The 23,027-nt window shown below is 41.3% G+C and overlaps 1 protein-coding gene across 2 annotated transcripts in view; it reads right to left on the reverse strand.

Annotated features, from left to right (window-relative positions):
* LOC311269797 (CXADR-like membrane protein) overlaps positions 1-23,027 on the reverse strand; it is a 215,288-nt gene that overhangs the window by 45,407 nt on the left and 146,854 nt on the right. The window contains exons 1-3 of one of the 2 annotated variants that reach the window (XM_084374212.1): positions 14,882-14,941; positions 14,712-14,790; positions 1,907-2,064 (exon numbers count right to left, since the gene is read on the reverse strand). In XM_084374212.1, the coding sequence (XP_084230338.1) occupies positions 1,907-2,064; positions 14,712-14,766 (213 nt within the window). In that variant the 5' untranslated portion in view covers positions 14,767-14,790; positions 14,882-14,941. Of the gene's footprint in view, positions 1-1,906; positions 2,065-14,711; positions 14,791-14,881; positions 14,942-23,027 lie in introns of those variants that run through there. The other variant, XM_084374213.1, reaches the window with a different exon arrangement.

The following is a 23,027-nucleotide window of genomic DNA, read 5'->3' on the forward strand; positions in this document are numbered from 1 at the left end:
GTGCAACAATGTGGAAATTCTATATGAGAACCAGCAATTATATTATATTATACTGTATATGTACAGGAGGCCAGACACAACATGTAAGCTAATGTATACATTTAAAAAAAAATGTCATGATCATGAATGTAACCACAACATGATCGTGATGATGAGAAAACATGGCCCCATTCACTGACAATTATCTTCATACTTATGAGTCTTATAATTAATTGCTGCATCTCATTTATTCAGAACGTCTCCAAGTTAAATTATTTAATTCTAAATGTACTATATATTTCCAATTGATGTACATGTATATGTGTTTTTTTTAAATCATTTTGTATTATTATTGTATATGCAATCTACTGTCTATGATCTGCTTTAACTTTCCCTTTTCCAAATGAAATGTCAATTATTATCCCTATATTTAGTCATCTTTTAACCTTCCTGTCTGAAACTTCAACCACCACAGCAACACATGGAGTTGACCTCGTTGCACCAAAACAAAGTCTCAAGGCTGCATTCTGTCAATTTTATTTGGGTGAAATTTGGCTGTTGCCTCATAAACAAAACATAAATAATCAATAACTGATCTCATCACTGCCTTCTATATATAATGCCTATATAATGCCTGCTTATCTGCCTCCCCAGTTGACTTCACATAAAGCTCTCAATAGATCAATGACTTTTTTTACATTTTGTTTTTCGACATATATATTCTTTATTATATAATACTTGCTGTAAAAATGTTTAACCCCCAGTTGTATGATCAGTGTTTTATCTTTAGAATGGCCCTCATAATCTTTTCAGAACGCTTGCATCGTCTTTACCCCATGATCCAAATAGCTCCATTATCTGCACATAGTGCTGAACATGTCCTTCCGTTTAGTTTCATAAAAATATCATTCATCATTATGTTAAGTAATACTAAACTAGTGACACTTCTTTGAGGAATTCAGTTAACTATATCAAATTCATCAGATAAATCTGGCCCCACTGTAACTCTAACGTTTCATTCAGAAAGACTAGAGGAAACAGAGAGAGTGAGGCAGGCCATACACCTGCTTAAGGTTGTGGTTAAACATTGGCGAAATCAACATTTGCCACCCGTTCACTTCCATTACATGTGCAACAAGGGGCAAAAAAACCTGAAGTTGGAGTTCAACTTTCATAAACGTTGACAACAACCAATAGCAAAGACTTGTGTGTCTTTATATTGTGTGGTTGTATGGTGTTAGTTTTATATAAATATTTATGATTATATATGGTTGTGGTCAAATCAATTTTATTTATATAGCCCAGGTTTGGTGTTGGTGTGTCTCATGATGGAGGGAAATAAAGGCCACAATTATGCTTTGCATTTTACCTTCGTATTATGCCTCTTTGCGAGAAAACTTAAAGCCACCGCCATCTAACAGTCTGTCCTAATGGAGAGAAGCACTTCTAAATGATGTTTTAGATGTTTGCATCCCATCTACTATTAACTACAATGATTATTTTACTGAGCCGGACTTCGATCATGCATCAGTACTACACACACAGGGACACGCAACAGCTCTCCACCTCCTCAGTTAAATATTGGTGCACATGCTTCTATGCTGTCAAACAGAATTATTGATGGGACAGATGACTGGGAGACAGCAAAGGATCACATCTCTGTCCTTTCAATGAAGAATTGAACAGCTGCAGGTGCACCCAGCTTTTAAAGGTAATGGAAGATGACACAGACTGCTTTTATTCATTTTGAACCCAAAACACACCTATGACTAAATAAGAGACTAAATAAAACCCCTTGCGCCTTACTTTGCACCCCTATAATGCGACATTTCACTTGCAAAAGGGTGTTAGATGCACCTTAAATGGACTGTCATGGACCTCAGCCTGCATACAGGGCCCTTAACCTCTTGCACGAAGAGACACTCACCACTCTTTGCCTGTTGGTTGGCTTGAGTAGCAGCCACTCAATGTCCAGTGTAGGGTCATCACCCACCCAAAATTGATGGTGGCAGGGCAGGGTGGCATTGTCTCCAACAACTTTCTTCATCTCTGTCTGGGCACATGTTGTCAGCATACCCAGCAGAACTGTAAAGAGACAGACCAGTCAAAGATTATGATTTTCATTGTATCAGATATTAAATACTAATAGAGTACAGTTCCAAATACAAATGATGAGACCTGCAGTTACAGAAAAGCTGCTTTTTTCACAACACTAACTGAATATTTCAGACTAAAAACACCAGATTGCGGTAAAGTCAGCTGTAAGACTGTGGGAATAGAATGACATAGTTCATGAGGAGCACTTGAAACCAACATTTCAGCTGTTCATTGTTGCCATTTAATTTTACAGCAAAGCTCAATCTTTCACACATTCACACGCTTCACATACATGACATCTGATGAAACAACTTACTTATCAATGATGTTATAGTACACACATACAATGCATTAAACAGAATATGATATATGAGCCACATCATACCAGACAGCAGACACAGTAGAGACTGTCTATTGTAATTGAGAATCTGATGATAATCAAATAAATACACAATTCAGGAGATTAAACCAAAGTGAATGGGATTGGAGGACATTTCACTCATAGTAAGTATTAAATAGCAATACTTCCTTCAAGAACAAAAGACAACCACAGATAGTTAAACCCCTGCATGGTGACATATAAGAAAGCCCAAAACAAAGGGGATATACTGCGTGTTACAATAGGTAAGATCCAGAGGGGCTATCAGCTTACCAGCTGCAGCAGCCCACAGAGTGATCCTGGCACTGCTGACTAGGGTAGAATTACCAAGAGGCTGAGGATGAAAGCCTGAATAAAAGCCTTGTTTCCCCTTTATTTATCCTTCCTTGGACACTGATCAACAGTATGGACTGTGATGTCCTGCAGGCTGGACACATTTGTGCCCAGCATCTATATAGCTGTGCAGCACTGGACAGAATGAGAAAGATAATATGCTTTTTCAGCATTACAGTACGTTAACCTATTCTAGTAGTAACCCAAAATAAAAATATGAACCTGAAAATTAGCATAATATATCACCTTTAATGAGAGTTTGGTCAACTTAAGAGTTTAACTAAATTAATAATTAATAGTAACTAAATCTAGGAGATATAGGCTTCGGTGCTAAAGCGATAGAAGTACAAGGTACAAGGTACATTTATTCCGAGGGTTTCAGAAAATGAGTTTGAATCCTTTATGGAGAAAAAAATGTTGAAAAAAAATCCACAGCCTGGGGAATGAAGCTGCTCTGTAGTTTGGTGGTACAGCAGCAGAAACTTCTGTATCTCCTGTCAGATAGCAGCATGGTGAACAGACTGTGGCTGTGTTGTCTTTTAGTATCTTTGGGCTATGTGCAGACATTTCACTTCACTGATGTCAGTGATGCTCTGTAGATGGTACCAGTGATGTTCTGGTGGTTTTAATCACCCACTGTAGAGCCTTCCTGTCCTGGGCCGTGATGAAACATGCCAGTTTATGATGTTTCCAGTCAGGATGCTCTTTAATGCTCCTCTGTAAAAGTTGACCAGAATATGGCTCCGGAGTTTAGCCTCCTTAAGTTTCTGAGACTTTTCTGTGCTTTTTTAACCAGGGTGGTTGCATCTAGTGAAGAATTTATTTTTGGTTAGGAGTTTAGAGTGGTAACAAATTGACAATTCTGTCTGATATGGGGTGTATGTGTGTGTGTGTGTGTGTGGTGGTGGTGGTGGTGGTGGCGGGGGAGCTCCAGACCTCCTTCTCTCCAGCAACCCTTTCCAGCTCCTCCGGGAGGATCCCCAGACGTTCCCAGGCAAGATGTGATATGTAATCTCTCCAACCGGTTCTGGGTCTGCCCCGGGGTCTCCTCCCAGCTGGACATGCCTGGAAAACCTTCAAGGGGAGGCGCCCAGGAGGCATCCTGATCAGATGCCTGAACCACCTCAACTGGCTCCTCTCGACGCGAAGGAGCAGCGGCTCTACTCCGAGCTCCCTCCGGATGTCTGAGCTTCTCACGTTATCCCTAAGGCTGAGCCCAGCCATTCTACGGAGAAAACTCATTTCAGCCGCTTGTATCCGCGATCTCGTTCTTTCGGTCACTACCCACAGCTCGTGACCATAGGTAATGGTTGGAACATAGATGGACCGGTAAATCGAGAGCTTCGCCTTGCGGCTCAGCTCCCTCTTCACCCCGACGGTCTGATGATACCCCGAGATACTGAAACTCCTTCGCTTGGGTCAGGAGCTCACTCCCCAACCGGAAGGGGCAATCCATCGTTCTCCAGCAGAGAACCATGGCCTCAGACTTAGAGGTGCTGACCCTCATCCCAAAAGCGTCACACTCGGCTGCGAACTGCCCCAATGCCCGCTGGAGGTCACGGGCTGAGGAAGCCAACAGAACCATGTCATCCGCAAAAAGCAAATTCTGAGGTTCCCATACCGGACACTCTCCTCACCATGGTTGCGCCTTGAGATCCTGTCCATGAATATCACAAACAGGATCGGAGACAAGGGGCAGCCCTGGTGGAGTCCAACACCCACTGGAAACGTATTCGACTTTGTGCCGAGTATGGTCGTACAAGGACTGGATAGCTCGTACCAACGGCCCCGGTACCCTATACTCCCTCAGTACCCCACACAGTACTCCCCAGGGGACCCGGTCTTAAGCCTTCTCCAAGTCCACAAAACACATGAAGACTGGATGGGCAAACTCCCATGACCCCCCCAACAAGCCTGCAAGGGTGAAGAGCTGATCCACTGTTCCACGGCCAGGACGGAATCCGCATTGTTCTTCCTGAATCATAGGTTCGACGATCGGACGGACCCTCCTTTCCAGCACCCTGGAATAAACTTTCCCAGGAAGGCTAAGCAGTGTGATACCCCAATAACTGGAGCACACCCTCCGGTCCCCCTTTTTGAAAATGGGAACCACCACCCCGGTCTGCCACTCCAGAGGTACCGACCCTGACCTCCACGCGACACTGAAAAAACGTGTCTTCCGGAGGTGGGAGCCAGACGTTCCCAGTTCACCCTCACTACTCGTTTGGGTTTCCCAGGTCTGTCCGGCAGCCTCCCCCGCCACCTGATCCAACTCACCACCAGGTGGTCATCAGTTGACAGCTCCGCTCCGCTCCTCTCTTCACCCAAGTGTCCAAGACATACGGCCGAAGGTCCGATGATACGACCACAAAGTCTATCATCGACCTTCGGCCTAAGGTGGCCTGGTACCAGGTACACGTATGAGCCACCCTATGCTCGAACATGGTGTTTGTTATGGCCAATCCATGACTAGCACAGAAGTCCAATACGGAAAACCCCATTCGGGTTCAGATTGGGCAAGCCGTCCCTCCCAATCACCCCTCCAAGTTTCCCCATCGTCACCCACGTGAGCGTTAAAGTCCCCCAGAAGAACTATGGAGTCCCCAGGTGGAGCCCCTTCCAGGACACCACCCAAGGACTCCAAGAAGGCCGGGTACTCTGAGCTGCTGTTCGGTGCATACGCCCAAACAACAGTCAGAGCCTTCCCCCCAGCAACCTGCAGTCGCATTGAGGTGACCCTCTCGTCCCTCAAGGTGAACTCCAACACAGCGGCGCTCAGCCGGGGGCTTGTGAGTATCCCCATACCTGCCCGGCGCCTCTCACCCTGGGCAACTCCGGAAAAGGAGAGAGTCCAGCCCCTCTCAAGGAGTTTGGTTCCAGAACCGGTGCTGTGTGTGGAGGTGAGCCCAACTATATCTAGTTGGTACCGCTCTACCTCCCGCACCAGCTCCGGTTCCTTCCCCACCAGAGAGGGGACATTCCACGTACCGAGAGCTAGTCTGCGAAGCCGGGGGTCAAGACGCCCAGGTCCCCCCCTTTGTCCGCTGCCCGATGTACATTGCACCCGGCCCATCGCAGAGTCCACAGGGGCGCGGCCCCACGTTGTTTCTTTGGGCTGAGTCAGATGCTCGCTGGCGAGCTCCACCCGCGGGTCTGGCTCCAGGGTGGGCGAGGTACTCTTTGCCTGTAGCTGCCAATTCATAGGGTCTTGAAGTAACACAGTAACACTTTATTTCTCATATGCAAGACAATTAAAGTGATGCAGTTACCATGAAAGAAAATCACAAGTAAAATGAGAAATGAAAAAAATAATCCATTTTCCACCAAAATACCAACAACTTGCCTCAACTCACTGCCTCATTTAAATAAATCCAGCACCTGTTGCGTTCTCTACTCCAGTTATGCATCATGTGCTCAGCACCAAAATATCACACAAACACAAAAGGTCAGTAAAATGCTAACTGTTGGAAGGCTGCCTGTGCTGGTCATTACTTACTGATTGATGTAGAGATAAGACACATTTCACAACATTAGAAATTGTTTTTCCTTCCAACTTTCTGTCATAGTATAGCCAATGCTGCAATGCTGCTCAGTACTGAATTGCATCTCTGTCATTAATGAGCACTGCCCTAATCAGAATCAACACATAAAAATTACACATAGGCACACAAAACAAAACACATGCTTAAGTTTTAGAGCTACATAATCAAACAAAGACCAAGCAATTTACAAGTTTGTTCATTATAATGACAATATGTATTGTGTGAGAGAAGTACCAGCACTTTACAACAGTTGAAGAGACGTTGATGCTAGTATTGTCAGCCATAAAGTTTGTAGATAAAATCATTTTGTAGTATAATAGCTGGGTGTTGTGTTCGTTGCTATAGGAGAGAAATAAAAAGTCCTGGTTTATGCCACGTAGTTAAACAGCCTCCTTCATTCCTCACAGCTAAGTTGGTCCGGTAACGGTAACATGTTAATCAGAGGATCCGATTACTGATCAGGAAATGTTTTGTTTTCTTCAGTTATTAGGGCCTGAGCAGGGAACCTGCAAAGTCCCTATTGTTTTTGTTAGGGCCCGAGCAGGAAACCTGCGAGGCCCTATTGTATTTGCTTGGATTATTATTATTATTAATTGTTCTGCGCATTAGGCGGCTTTTTGGAGGCCTGAATATGCACCAAAACTCACAAAACTTTGCACAGACGTGGTGGCACTATTATCAAGGAAAGTGCGTTTTGGCTTATAACTCCCATATACTTTGTAGTACATTCAAAAACCTTACATCCACGCGTTCCCTGAATTGTGTTGAATCTCGTGATTTATGCCACGCCCATTTCGGCCTACCATTTTTTTCCCGCAAGCTCGCGAAATGTTGCAAACATACTTTTTCAAACTCCTCCAGGCAATTTCACCAATTTGCACGAAACTTTGCACACAGCATCTGTGGACACTCCTGACAAAAAGTTATTAAAAGAATTTGATATTCCAAAGAATACTCAAGTTATTAAATAATAACTTTCTGTAGATTTGGTTCAAAACAGGAAGTGTTGCATATCTCCACATTGGTGTCTCCCAATGACATGAAACTCAGGATACTACTTCCCCATCAGACCCCAAGGCTCTGTGCTAAATTTTGACAGATGACCACAAGGTGCCGCTCTTTAAATTGAAGTATTTTATATCTCCACATCGGTTGCTCCGATTAACACGAAACTTGGTAGAATTATTGTCAATGCCCTCCTGAGGATATCTGCCGATGGTTTTACCGATCCGCCACTAGGTGGCGCTCTGGTGGCAGTCTAATTTTATATTTGGCACTGTGCCCACACCATAACAATTATGTAAATTAAATTCATAGGAGTAGTATAGACTGGGCCCTGTAACTCACACACTAAATTTTAAATTCGCAAAATGTCGCAAACAAGTGTGTGAAAGAGAGGTACTGCAGGTCCTTCCTTCCTGCTGCTGTTAGACTGTACAACCAGCACTGCTCCCAGTAGACCTCACATGTGCACTGTGCAATACAAAACTATACACATATCCATATTCTTTTTGGTTTGCACTAGTTGGACAATTTTTAATACTTATATTTGTTATTTATTGTTTGTAAATAAAAATAGCAAACTGTTCACACTTACACTGTTCATATTATAAAAACCATGTCATATTGTAAATACTAAGTTCATATTGTAAATACTATGTATATACGAGTTAATTCTATTTCTTATCTTCTTATTATATTGTTTATTTTTTACTTTTTATTATTGTTTAGTGTGACACTGTCCTTAGGCTCCTGTGACTAAGAAATTTCCCCATTGCGGGACAAATAAAGGAATTCTGATTCTGAAACCTACTTTTTTGAACTCCTCCCAGGCAATTTCACCGATTTGCACCAAACTTTTCACACAGCATCTGTGGACCCCCGTGACAAAAAATTATTAAAAGAATTTTGATAGTCCAAAAACCGCCCAAAATATAGAACAATTTCTTGCACATTGTGGTCAAACAGACAGTCTTGCATATCTTGATGAAATACAGTCCCATTACCACAAAACTTTTGCTAATTGTGTTATATGGCCCGATGACGGTTTGTGCAAAATTCGGTGCAAATCGGCCAATAGGTGGCCCTTTTATTGCTAAATGATGAAAGAACAGCTTGATTGCCTTCACTTTTGATTCCTCAATGGAAGTTGTTGCATGAATAAGCCCCGACAGCAGCATGCCCAAACAGCAGCATGTAGCGACAGCAGCATGCCGCGACAGCAGCATGCCCCCACACGCGTGGACTGCGAGGGCCCGTTCATCAATGCTTGCACTTTTAATTTTTTTATTTTGCTTTTCTTCTCTTCTCCTAATATTATCTGCCCACGTTAGGAGCAAATCAAACTGAACTCCCAAAAATGTAAATGTTCTAATTCTTATACAGTTCCCCTATATTGTAACATCTAGTGCTGATTCAGTTCCTGTTGCTATGGTTTAGCAGCCTCCTCCGCTCTTTTCCCAACACTATGTATTTTAGATAATTAGATAATATTTAAGATTTAGATAATACATAAATAATTGTATTGTTTCTTGGTATTGTTAATTGTTTCTAAGATTGTTGCTTATTGTTTTTCGCATGTGGTTTAATCTTTAATCTGCACCCAAAGCCATCCTTGTGTCTTGCCTTTTTCCAACCTTTAAAATATGTAGTTGATATCTAGTCATGTAGGTCTCAAGTGTACATTAGTATTTATTTTTTTCCTGAGTATTATTAGCTAATTCTGCTTATTATACAAATTGTAAGTCTAGGCATCAAGGTCAATTGCAAGGTAGTAGTATTTGGGTGTAAACAACCTTTAAAACTACAAATAATGAATCACAGTATTATTTGGGTGGAATTAACCTTCAAAACTATAACAAAAATTATTAAACTAGGGTCCTGAAAGTGCGGTCCGGAATATGCAGCCTCATCTACGGTAGGGGGTGCTGTGGCGAAAACCTAGGGTCCTGAAACTGCAGCCCTGAAACTGTATACTGCAGGAACGTAGTATTGAACAGGCTGACTTTCTTCATACCTTCTTGAACCTTTTCACTGAACCTGATTATAACAACAAATTTCTCACATCTTTCCCTATGACCTTATTCATAATCTATCCCCTCACTTTTTTATTCTTTAATTCCTTTAATTCCAGCAACACACACACATACAGCTGAGGACGAAATTATTAGCCCCCCTATGAAATTTAAAGTTTTTTCAAAATTTTCCCAAGTGCTTTTTTAACAGAGCATGGAATTTTCAACATAGCATTTCTAAACATTCTAGTTTTCTTTTGAAAGCATAGATTATTTATATTTGCACAGGATAACAGAATTATTTAAAAGAAACAAAAATTACCAGGGTCAATATTATTAGCCCCCCTAAGAACTGACCTTTTTACTGAGCCATAGCACAAACCACTGTTGTGCAATTATGTGCTTTGACTTTGTAACACTCAAAGCTTGTAAAGTCAAGTTCTCTCCCAATTTACACACAGTATAAATACTTCAGTAAGGGTTGTAGCTGGCACTTGAGAAAGCATCATGCCAAAAACAAAAGAAATCAGTTTAGAATTGAGAAAAAGAATTGTTGATGCTCACAAAGCAGGAGAAGGATAATCAAAGTTATCCCAGCATTTCCAAGTGTCAAGAACTGGAGTGAGAAGCATCATCAGGAAATCCAAAGAGAGCCACACCGTACAGAACAAGCCTGGCAGAGGTAGGAAGTGAATTTCAAAGACCCTGGAAAGAAAACTAGTGAGAGATGTGTCTAAAGACCCCAGAACAACTGCCAAGACACTAGTGAATGACTTATCCAAGTCGGGAATTGTAGTTTCAACGAAGACGATCACTAGAGCTCTGCACAGGAATGGACTGCGAGGTTGCAGACCAAGAAAAACTCCACTTCTGCAGAAGAGGCACCTTAAAGCCAGACTGAAGTATGCTAAGGACAACCTGGAGAAAGATTATGCATACTGGAAGCATGTCCTTTGGTCAGATGAGACGAAACTCAAGCTCTTTGGCCATAGAGACATAGCTAATGTTTGGAGAAAAAAGGGTGAGGCGTATAACCAAAAGAACACTGTCCCCACAGTGAAACACGGTAGTGGGAGTATTATGCGGTGGGGATGCTTCAGTGCGTCTGGAACTGGGAATCTCGTCAAGGTGGAAGGAATCATGAAGAAAGAAGGATATGTGAAGATTTTGAAAGAAAACATCAAGCAGTCAGCAGCAAAACTGGGTCTGGGTCGTCGCTTTGTCTTCCAACACGACAACGACCCAAAACACACGTCACTACTGGTGAAGAACTTCCTCCAGAAGACCAAAGTGAACATTATTGACTGGCCTGCACAAAGCCCTGACTTGAATCCCATAGAAAATCTGTGGGGTGAACTAAAGACCAAGGTCCATGCCAAAAGGCCATCAAATCTGGAGGAACTTGAGAGATTTGCCAAAGAAGAATGGGCTGGGATTCCTCAGGAGACATGTCAGAGACTTGTTGAAAACTACAACAAACGACTGCAGGCTGTTATCAAGCAAAAAGAATACACAATTGACTATTAACATCAGGGGGGCTAATAATTTTGACCCTGGTAGTTTTTTTTTTTTGTGAAATAATTTCATTTCTGTGTGGAAAGTAAAATAATGTAAGCATCCAAAACAAAACTAGATTGTTTGGAAAAGCTGTGTTAAAAATTATTTGCTCTGTTTAACAGCACTTGGGAAATACTTTCAAAATAATCACATTTTCATAGGCTAATAATTTCGTCCTCATCTGTACTGGCAGGGGGAACAAGATGGGCTTTGAATAACAACAAAGCAGTACAGTAGCTGACCTAACACTGCAGTATAACCCGTTCTTATGCCTGCAAATGTATGTATAATTATCCTAAAATGTCTATCGCAGTCTAGCCCAGAGTAAATTCAAAGCTTTTGTTGAACCTTTTGGAGTACAGGCATAGTTTTGGGCTCCTTTGAAGGGTTATAAGCTGTATTTTTTCTGTTTGAACACACTGAATTATTTATTGATTTTTCTCACCTAAATTCTTGAATTCAAAAATCAGCCTGCAGACAACCTGTAACTGCCTCTATTCGCTGGAAAAAACAATGGGTCCTCATTACGTAGTCTAACATGGTCCTACTGGAAATATCCAGATACCTGGCAAAAAAAAATGCCATTTTGTAATAAAAAAAATACCACTGCCTGAGAGTAACAGGGACAGAAACTCATAGTTCTTTATTTCCTAATTTACACTAACTTTGAGTATATAAAATAGTCAAAAACAAGTGCTGAGATGGAGAGAACATCTACTCAAAGAGTAAAACTACATACACTTGCATAATTACCAAGTTTAGGGTTTTAAAAACTGATATAAACTGTATATTACTGGATTTGAAATCGCACTGGCAACATTATGCATCAATCACCCACAGGCTGGTGTGCAAGTGGCTGAGGAGAAAGAAGATACTTATTGGCTGTTGTAGGCTCTAGGACGGCCATAGGAACTCATATCTTCGCAAATGAGCTGTCAATTTGAAAGGCTCCAGTGTAGAGGGTTAGGGTTAGAGTTATCAAACGTCCACTATCGCAATTTCTTTTTGGGCATTTTGTCACCATTTAATCATGAAAACTGTGTTTTGGAATAAATTTGTTACTGAAATGCATATAATGGACATTTGAGAATAAAACACACTTTATTGGTGAGTTGGCAAAAAATTGTACACGTAGTTTGTTTTTCCGTTTGTTAATTGTACCTTGCTGATGTGGTTTTATCTTGAAATAGTTTGCATGAATAGACTCATTAGAATCTAAGCTTTCTTATAATGTATGACATGACTTTGTACCTAAATAGCTGTGTTTGTAATGTTTGGTGAACTATTTGGACAGCCCCTTTCCTATTAACAGGATAAACACAACATGAATTAACAGTCCCAGCAACTTACTACTCATGCTACTTTGTTAGCCTAAAATGTATTGTCACACAGTTTGTCTTGACTGTCCCTCCATATATCAACATTAGTCCACATGTTGAACAAGTTCTACAACTAAAACAGCATGGCCTAATTTTCAATAATGCAGTCTGTAGTAAAATCCAGCAGTTTAGGAATAAAATACACACACACACACACACACACACACACACACACACACATTTTAATATAGGTTTGGAGTTGTGGGGACATGTCAATCAAAAATAAAGTTATTCCCCCCGGTCTTGACATTCTCAGATAGTGAAAGTAGATGAAGACTTTCGTGTTCGTTCTTGCAGCCAGCAGCAAACTGTTTTTGTGCGTCTGTCTTAGCTTTGCATTGGCCCTCAAAGCATTCTGAAGTAAAATGGTGAGCACAAGAGAGTTGTATGAGTAGTGTCGTGTTGTGAACCTTTCATTCAAAGGAACACATTAACTGAAGCACATCCTGAAATAATCTGTTCTCTAGTCATTTCAATTGAGCTCTGACTGATGATTTCTGCCTTGACCAAAACTATGACCTAAAGAAAACGCACCCCTACTACTACCAGGTTCAACTACATATTTATGTCTGAAATGTAAAATATTGTGATTTTATTGTGTGGACAATTCAAGAGATGATTGTGAATCGCATCACAAGAGATGAAGAGCTCTTGCAGAAGGCTTTACCTATAGCAAAACATTGTTATGTCTCTTGTATCTTGCCGGAACTTCTGACCCGCAGCCAAGACCCTGCCCTTAAACCACCAGTGTCTTGTAACACATGCAAAAAGCCAGAGTTTGGAAAAATTATCAAGTGTGTGATGTGCAAACATAGCTTCCATTATGATTGTGTATAAGTTAAAAGGAGGCTGAAGAACTGGTACTGCAGTCTGTGTAGATGAACTGTACACCTGACCCATCTGCATCCATCTAAACAGGCAGTTTAGAGGGAGTGGGGAGGAGGGAATGGAGGAGAGAAAGGAGAGCACGGGGAGGGGGGTGGGGTGAAGAGGAGTGGATGGAGAAAGGAGGAGTGGATTGAGAGAGAATGGGGGGTTCAGCATAAAGTCTAGATTGCTGCATTGATCCCACATTCGGCTAGTGCACAAAGCAGAGTAACTTTGTGAGCCAATAGTCCTGATTTGTTTCATCTCCCAGTCTATAACTATACCTGTATATAATTTGCACTTGTATTTGCACTTTGCACTTGTATATATGTTTCTATTTCTGGAATCTGAAATACAGTAACTGATGTTGAAATAGTGACATTTAAAATAAAAGGTGGTCATTTGCTGTACATTAAATGAAGACACTGTAATTCTATTTGAGTTTTATTTGATGATTATTTCCATCTTCTTAAAATTCTAATCCCAAACAATCATAACAATGTAGTATAACAATTATTGCAATCTAGAAAAAAGCTCATAGTATGAAAGGTTTCTCAAAAGGAGCAGTGTAGAAAAATTTAATAAAAATTAACGAGTAAAAAAGCATTTATGTTCTGAGTTCATAGTTTTACTGACACAATACATTTCATATACGTGATGTTACTCTATTTTGGCACTACAGATTTGCAGAGATTCGTCAGGGCACCACAAACAATCAGCATGTCATCCAACAGGCTAACTTGGGAAATTGGAATAACAGAATGCAAAATTTTGAAACTCTTCCATCTGCTTATAACTCTCTCTACTCTCTCTCTAATACTATGTATTCTCACACGTGCCAGTTGTCTTGATGAGTCTACTTCACATGCCGGTAACTGACTCTTTCCTTTAGTGAAACTTGGTACACGCAAGGTGGCACCATATGCAGCAAGGTCATCCCTGATCAAGAATCCCCTGTCTGCTAAGATTTCATCTCCCTCCCACTCCCTGCCGGAGTTATTCCCACCAGGTACTTAGCTGTATTATTATGTTTGTAGTTGGACCAGGTCTGAGCTCTAGCAGTCAAGTTAGTAGTCTCTCTATGAAAATTTCTGTACAGTCAATTATACACCGGCATGTCTTGAAATGTTGCCTGAAACTTTTTGGCATATTTTTAAGGATAGCACCCTTTGCTGGCCACTTAATAATTGATTTTAACATCTTTGCCATTACAGGTAGCCAGGATCTTAGAATGTTTGAAACTGTGCTTTCAGAGGCTCTGAACCTATACGCTATATCTCTATTACTGAGTCCCAATCTCAATTTCATTAGAACTATTAATAAATGATCTTCTAGTGTGAGAGATGCATATAGCTTCTGCACACCACATTTTATTTTACCCAGTAACCAAATGAAGAGGACTGAAGTTAACCCAGTGAGAAATAGCAAGTAATTAGCATTGTCGTTGACCGTGGAAAAGGAGAAGTGTGATTTCTGAAGCTCCTCTTTCAATCTTGCATTCTCCTCTCTGAGTCTGTAACAGTCATTTCTCAGGTTACCATATTCAATACTGAGTTGGTTATACTTTTGACTGAGACTGTTGAGGGCTTCTTGTGGGACCATAGTCTCTTCTGGGTCATCTGCTGTCATTGCAACATCATTGCCTGGAAGACATTTGCACAGTGTCAGCGCAATATAACAATAATAATTATATATGACATAGAATACATAAAACAACAGAATTTATGTTCTCACCATGGCAAGACGCCTCCTCCTGCTCATCTGTCCGAGTATCCCTTTTCCTTTTTCTTTCCAGTCTTAAAGAGAGTGAGACAGAGACAGAGTTAGACAGAGTTAAAAGCCTGCATACAAGAAGGTAGGGTTAGTCACACAGTTTATAAACCTCAACCTTGCAATCTTTTCCATAGGCCTGCTACTGTGCCGTCCATAGGAAAAAACAGAGGGAACAAAGTCTGGACTGTTTTCATCTGTAGAAGCCTCGCCTACAAAATAAAATGAAGCATTAGATTAGATTAGATTAGATTAGATTAGATTGTATTTAGATAAGATTGTACTTTATTTATCCCTTGGGAAGGTTCCCTCAGGGAAATTGAGGTGTCAGGCAGTCTAAGCTAACGTTTAATAGCCTAGTGGTTGGGCTTGTTAAATTTAGCTACTAAGTTAGTTAGCTACCAAATGTTAGGCATGGCAAGATACACAAGAAAATTATGTATTTAGCTAGTTACCTAGCTAGTAACATAAGTAGTAATTACCTGATGTGAAGTGCGCGCTGCAAACACGAGCATTTTTGATGATTGCCTCCATCCAGTCCTTACTTCTGATTGCATTTAGCCATAGTTGTCTCCATTTTTTTTGACTGGCAGGTGGTATCCGATAATATTTTAGATTTAAGCCATTACTCTTTCTGTTCTGGCACCCGACAGCGCAACAAGATGACACCATGGTAGCAGAGATGGCAAAGTCCTGGAGCTACTAACGTTAGTAGTTGCCTCCAAAATCGGTTTGTTTTGCCTCCAGTTGAACACGTGACGTAATCGTGACGTAGGCTCAGAAGGGGCCTATAGCTGAACGTATGCTGGAGCAGTAGCAGAACGAAATCTGAAAATGTCCCCATAAGGATGAATGGGAAAACACCTCCCAAACACCTGCAGGTCTAGAAAAAAGTGTAATGGTTATGTCCAAAATATGTATACAGTCAGTGACAGGAGACATTGCTGAACCATGTGATGTCTTTTTTATTTCTGTAGAGTGAAAAATGAGGGAGCCAGAGCGAGAGACAAAACCGGTATTGTCTGCTCCACTCCAGAAATTTAGGCTCAAAGTTATCACTGCGGCTTATGGGGGAGTTGCTGGAGTGCTTGTCGCTCGAGGGCTTCTACAGCCAAAAGTTTAAGTTCTACATCTGAAAGCCAACAAGATTTCCTACATTTCTATGTATATATTGTCTATGTGAAGTAAAAGATGTGGGACCCAAATCAAGCTAAAGTTTTACAGCTGCTCTCCACTCTAGCGATGATGTCACGCACTCTAGCTCACGCAATACACACCCATTATAAAACTATCAGAAATTGGCAATTGGCATGTTTCTGGTCAAGATGTTGTATATAGAGGATATCAGTCCTCTTGTGGAGGAGAGTCGTGTATCAAGCAGATGTTTCTCAAAGGGAGATTCCACTGGCAAATTTGGAAAGTCAGCAGAGTTATCTTGGAGCCAGAGTCTAATTTGAAGGAACTTGCATGAGTTTCCTGCCATGCACAAAAAGTGCTCAAGATTATGGGTTTTTTGTTATTAAAGAAAGGTTTTTGTCTCTGTCTCTATGGTAAGCGTGTTGCGTCATTGCGTCATTTCTTGTTGTTGTGTTACTGATAGTGATAGCGTACCTGTGCTGTGTCCGGCTCCTCCGAGCAGATTATTGTTATATTCCTTACTGCAGCGGCCGAATTCCCGCTTACAATTAAGCACTTACTAGTCCACTAAAGCATTCAACAGTACTCTGTGTTTATAGCTTAGTCGCTAAACTTAGTGCTGTTTGTAGCTCTCTTAGCTCTGCTAGCTAATCTATCGTATCCTAGCTTAGCCGCTATCAGCTAGCGATGGCTTCTCTCTCTCCCTCTCGCTCTCCTCTTTTCTCTTGCTCAGTGTGCCAGATGTTTAGTTACACCTCTGCCTCCCTTAGTGATACTGGTACATGTATTAAGTGTAGTTTATTTGTAGTGTTGGAGGCGAGGCTCAGTGAGTTGGAGGCTCGGCTCCGCAGCATGGAAACTCCGACTGTAACTGCTGCAGTTAGCCAGGCCCCCTTAGCTAGTGCGGACCGAGCAACCGTAGCTTCAGTTAGCGTAGCTTCAGTTAGCCGTGCCTCGGCAACTCCCGAGCAGCCGGGAGAGCAGGGCGGCTGGGTGACTAGTCGAAGGAGTACCAAGCCAAAGCCCACGGTACACCATCTGCCGCTTCACGTTTCTAACAGATTTTCTCCACTCAGCGACACACCCGCTGAGAAACCAACTCTGGTTATTGGCAGCTCCATAGTACGAAACGTGAAGTTAGCGGCACCAGCGACCATAGTGAAATGCATCCCAGGGGCCAGAGCAGGCGACATCGAATCAAATTTGAAACTGCTGGCTAAAGCTAAACGTAAATATAGTAAGATCACAATACATGTCGGCGGTAATGACTCCCGGCTACGCCAGTCGGAAGTCACTAAGATTAATGTTGAGTCGGTGTGTACCTATGCCAAAACAATGTCGGACTCCGTAGTTTTCTCTGGGCCCCTGCCAAATCTAACCAGTGATGACATGTTTAGCCGCATGTCATCATTCAACCGCTGGCTGTTGAGGTGGTGTCCAGCAAACGATGTGGGCTTTGTTGATAATTGGCGGACTTTCTGGGGGAAACCTGGTCTGATTAGGAGAGACGGCATCCATCCCACTTTGGACGGAGCGGCTCTCATCTCTAGAAATCTGACCCATTTTATTAGCCAACCACCAGCCTGACAACCCAGAGTTGAGACCAGAAGGCAGAGCTGCAGTCTTACATGCTTCTCTGAGCTTCCATTAGATCAGTTGCACACCCAAAACTTTATTGAGACTGTGTCTGCCCCCCGACCACCTAAATTAATCAAATCAAAAGTCAGCAGAAGAGGAGTTGTGCATGAAAATCTAATAAAAATTAACAGCAACTCTGCAATTTCAAAACAAGACAAGAGATTTAAATGTGGACTCCTAAACATCAGATCCCTGTCATCGAAAGCTGTATTAGAATAAATCAATATTACAATCTGAAATTAAGTCATTTACTGTCTTACTGAAACCTGGCTGCATCCTGAAGAATATGTCAGCCTGAATGAATCCACTCCCCCTAGTCATATTAATACTCACATTCCTCGAGGCTCCGGCCGAGGAGGTGGTGTTGCAGCTATTTATGACTTAAGTCTGTCAATCAATCCTAAACCTAAATTAAATTATAACTCATTTGAAAGCCTTGTTCTTAGTCTTTCACATCCAACGTGGAAAACTTTACAGCCAGTTCTATTTGTTGTAGTGTATCGAGCACCTGGTCCTTACTCAGAATTTTTATCTGAATTCTCTGAGTTTTTATCAAGTCTAGTCCTCAAATCAGATAAAGTAATTATTGTAGGTGATTTTAATATTCATGTGGATGTCGTTAATGATAGCCTTAGTACTGCATTTATCTCATTATTAGACTCTATTGGATTCTCTCAGTGTGTACATAAACCAACTCACTGTTTTGACCACACCCTTGACCTTGTTCTAGCTTATGGTATCGAGAGTGAAAATCTAACAGTTTCTCCACAGAATCCTCTTTTATCAGACCATCACTTAATAACTTTTGAAGTTCTATTACTGGACTACACACCATTAGGCAAAAACTCCTTCACTAGATGTCTATCTGATAGTGCTGTAGCTAAATTTAAGGAAATTATACCGCTGGCACTTAATTCAATGCCATGTCTTAATATAATAGAGGACTCCTCCGCTAACCTCAGTTCCTCACAAATTGATCATCTTGTTGATAGCACTGCAGGCTCATTGCGAACAACACTGGACTCTATTGCCCCTCTGAAAAAGAAACCCATAAAACACAGGAGGTTGGCACCTTGGTATAACTCGGATACCCGCAAATTGAAGCAAACATCACGGAAATTTGAAAGGAAATGGCGTTCCACCAATTTGGAAGAATCTCGCTTAGCCTGGAAAGATAGCCTTAAAATATATAGGAAGGCCCTCCGCAATGCCAGAGCAAGCTATTACTCGTCATTAATAGAGGAAAATAAAAACAACACCAGGTTTCTTTTCAGCACTGTAGCCAGGCTGACAGAAAGTCACAGCTCTACTGAACCATGTATTCCTACAACGCTCAGTAGTAATGACTTCATGAGTTTCTTTAATGATAAAATTTAAACTATTAGAGACAAAATTCATCATCGCTTGCCCTCAACTGGCACTATTGCCAGTTGAGGGCAGGCCTCAACTGGCAATTGAGGCCTGCCCTCCTGGCCTGTCCTGGACCAGCTCTTAGTTATGCTGCTATAGGCCTAGTCCGGGGGACAACGACACACTGAGCTTCTCTCTCCTCCCCTCTCCTCTCCTCTCCATCTGTATACATTATGCCTGTATACATGCCCCATCTCTGCATGTCACTGACTTACTTCTTCCCCGGAGTCCTTGTGCTTTCTAGTCCTACAGGCTCCCTTGGATCCTGGCCGCGCCCGGGTCGTGGATCGTGGATGCGCCCACTGCTATGGCCCTGCCTGATCGTGGATGCGCCCACTGCTATGGCCCTGCCTGATCGTGGATGCGCCTACTGCTATGGCCCTGCCTGATCATGGATGCGCCTACTGCCATGACCCTGCCTAACACCCACCACTACTGTCGCTAGTATTAGTCACATCTCTGTTGCATACGTTACACTACTATTATCGTACTGCATTACTACATACCATCCTTACCATTAATCACTACTACTGTTATCACTAGTAATCACATTTCCATGTGCATTTCATCATTATTGCTGTAATACATCTTTATGTACTTTCACTCCTGTCAACCATCGCTTATAATCGAATACATTGTGATCTCGTTGATCTGCTCTGTACATGCGACATCTATTGCACGTCTGTCCGTCCTGGGAGAGGGATCCCTCCTCTGTGGCTCTTCCTGAGGTTTCTTCCGCATTTTTTTTCCCTGTTAAAAGGGCCTTTTTTTGGGGCAAGTTTTTCCTCACTCGAATCGAGGGTCGAAGGACAGAGGGTGTCGTCTCTGTACAGATTGTAAAGCCCTCTGAGGCAAACTGTGATTTGTGAATTTGGGCTATACAAATAAAATTTGATTTGATTTGATTTGATATTGTATCTTTAAACACAGGAACCTCAGAAACAGTTGCAAATTCTGACTTATATTTAGACTGCTTCTCTCCCATTGACCTCCACCAACTAACTTTGATGATCTCTTCATCTAGACCAACAACTTGTCTCCTAGACCCCATCCCAACTAGGTTGCTGAAAGAAACTTTACCTTTAATTAGCTCATCTCTACTAGAAATGATCAACCTGTCTCTATTAACAGGATACGTACCACAGTCCTTTAAACTAGCTGTAATTAGACCGCTTCTTAAAAAGCCTAATCTTGGTCCAGAAGCTTTAGCCAACTATAGACCTATATCCAATCTCCCTTTCCTCTCCAAGATCCTTGAGAAAGCAGTCGCCAACCAGCTATGTGACTTTCTTCATAACAATAGTTTATATGAGGATTTTCAATCAGGTTTTAGAGCACATCATAGCACAGAGACGGCACTGGTGAAAGTTACAAATGACCTCCTAATCGCTTCTGACAAAGGACTTGTCTCTGTCCTGGTCTTGCTAGATCTTAGTGCTGCATTTGATACCATTGATCATCACATTCTACTACAGAGACTGGAACACTTAAGGGTTAGGGTTAACCCTAACCCTAACCCTTGGACTAGCCTAGCTTCTAAACTAGCTTTTGGTCTGTGCTTTGATAAATAGGACATCCCAAGTTCACTTTTTCACTTCTCATACTCTCTACTCTCAACTCTTTTCCCCTCTTATATGGTTCATGGAAGCACGCGGGCGGTGGCCTGGGGACAAACATGCGTCGGCCCGTGCCTTGCCTCTGTCTCTCACACAAACCTATGTTGTCGTTGGTCAATGTAGGGAGAGACTCTGAGTACTTTTTCCACTATGCCTGACACCCACCACTACCATTGCTAATATTAGTCATATCTCTGTTACATACGTTCCACTACTATTATTGTAATGCATTACTACATACTATCCTTACCGTTAACCACTACTACTGTTATCACTAGTAATCACATTTCCATTATGTGCATTTCATTATTATTGCTGTAATACCTCTTTATGTACTTTCATTCCTGTCAACCATCCATTATAATTGTATACATTGTGATCTCGTTGATCTGCTCTGTACATGCGACACCTATTGCACGTCTGTCCGTCCTGGGAGAGGGATCCCTCCTCTGTGGCTCTTCCTGAGGTTTCTTCCGCATTTTTTTTTCCCTGTTAAAAGGGCTTTTTTTGGGGGCAAGTTTTTCCTCACTCGAATCGAGGGCTGAAGGACAGAGGGTGTCGTCTCTGTACAGATTGTAAAGCCCTCTGAGGCAAACTGTGATTTGTGAATTTGGGATATACAAATAAAATTTGATTTGATTTGATTTGAAATTTGACACCAGCGATGGCAGCATTAACTTGGATTGGCATGAGCAAATGGTTCGATGGCAAGCGAGAATAATAACTGAGAGACACAACAGCCCTGTCGGACCCCTCTAGAAAGTGAGAAGCGACCGACAGGACTCCATTAATTAATATTTGTGCTTTAGGTGCCTTGAAAAGTGTTTTAAGATAGTGAATGAATTTTACACCAAAATTCATTTGAAATAGAAAGGTAGGTTCATTCCTGTCAAACGCCTTCTCAACGAAGAATCAATTATATAAAAATAAACAGCGGACATTATCTGAACCTTGCCTATTCCTGATGAACCCAGTTTGATCTGGGTGTATTATTTTTGGCATAATGTCTTCTAATCTAGTAGCAAGCAATTTAGAGATAACCTTGTAATCAGCGTTTATAAGACTTAAGGGCCTATAGGAGCCACATTTTTGTCTGTCCTTGTCAGGTTTTGGTAATAGTGTAATGGTAGCTAATTCGAGAGAGCTGGATGGGTCAGTCAGAGACCTGCCATCATCAGTAATTATTGAATGAATTATTTTATCTGATTCCCCCTTCTTGATTTGCCATGCTAGTAATTTACCAGTTTTATTGCCGTACCCATAATAGTGGTACTTGGTCCAAGCTAAAGCTGCTTTGGCCTTGGTAGTACATAAATTATTATACTGTATTCGTTTCACAGTCAAATTATTTAAAATGTCCATTCTTTTGGTTTCAGAATGTTCTAATTTCTTCATCTAATTTTGTCAATTATTTTCTCCTTTCCCTTGATTTATATGAACTGTAGGACAAAATACATCCCCTCATGAATGTCTTAAGGCATCCTATATAATTGCATTGGAGGCAGAGTTCACGTTGGAATAAGATTTATAAAACTAAAACTGTGATTATTTCAAAACCGTAAAAGATTTTAAAAAGCTGAAGTTGGAATGGTGTCTCTAGCTCAAAGTATGAGGGACAAGAAGAGGTTGAAAGTGGATGAGTTTTGAAGAGGATTTGAAGATTTTCCCATTTGCTTCCATATTAATTTTTTTTTGAAAAAGCTGAATATTTGAAAAAAGTTGAAAAGCTAAAAGGCTGAAAAGTACAAAGCTGAAAGAGCTTAAAATGCTGAACATTTTGATAGTTGAACGGTTTCTATAGCTGAACGTATGCTGAAGTAGTAGCAGAACGAAATTCTAGAAATTCCCCATAAGGATGAATGGGAAAAAGCTGAATATTTCCAAAAGTATAAAAGATAGAAATCCCAAAAACAGCATCATGTCCTTAACGAGCTGAACATTTTGATAGTTGAATGGTTTCTGTAGCTCAAATTTTGTAGGAGGAGAAGCGAGCCGAAAAACATATGGAAGAAGAATAATAAATTCCAGACTAACAATAGTGTGAATTCTGTGTCAGCATTCACACTAATGAATGTTGTGTCAGAATTCACACTAAATAGTGTGAATGCTGTGTCAGTATGTATGTTTCTGTTTGTACTTAGAGATACCGTATCTGCTTTATTTTACTGTTTCACCATGTTCGCTCTCAGCTGTTTCAGGAGTCATTTACTGCTGGTAAAACTCCAACATTTCCTAGTTTTGCTACTTGATGATGAAACTTTTAAATATCAAAATAACGAGGAACTTTTATTGTGAAGAATTTACAGGGA

This window comes from Pagrus pagrus, assembly GCF_965226575.1.
Source record: "Pagrus pagrus genome assembly, chromosome: 14".
Lineage (NCBI taxonomy): Eukaryota > Metazoa > Chordata > Actinopteri > Spariformes > Sparidae > Pagrus > Pagrus pagrus.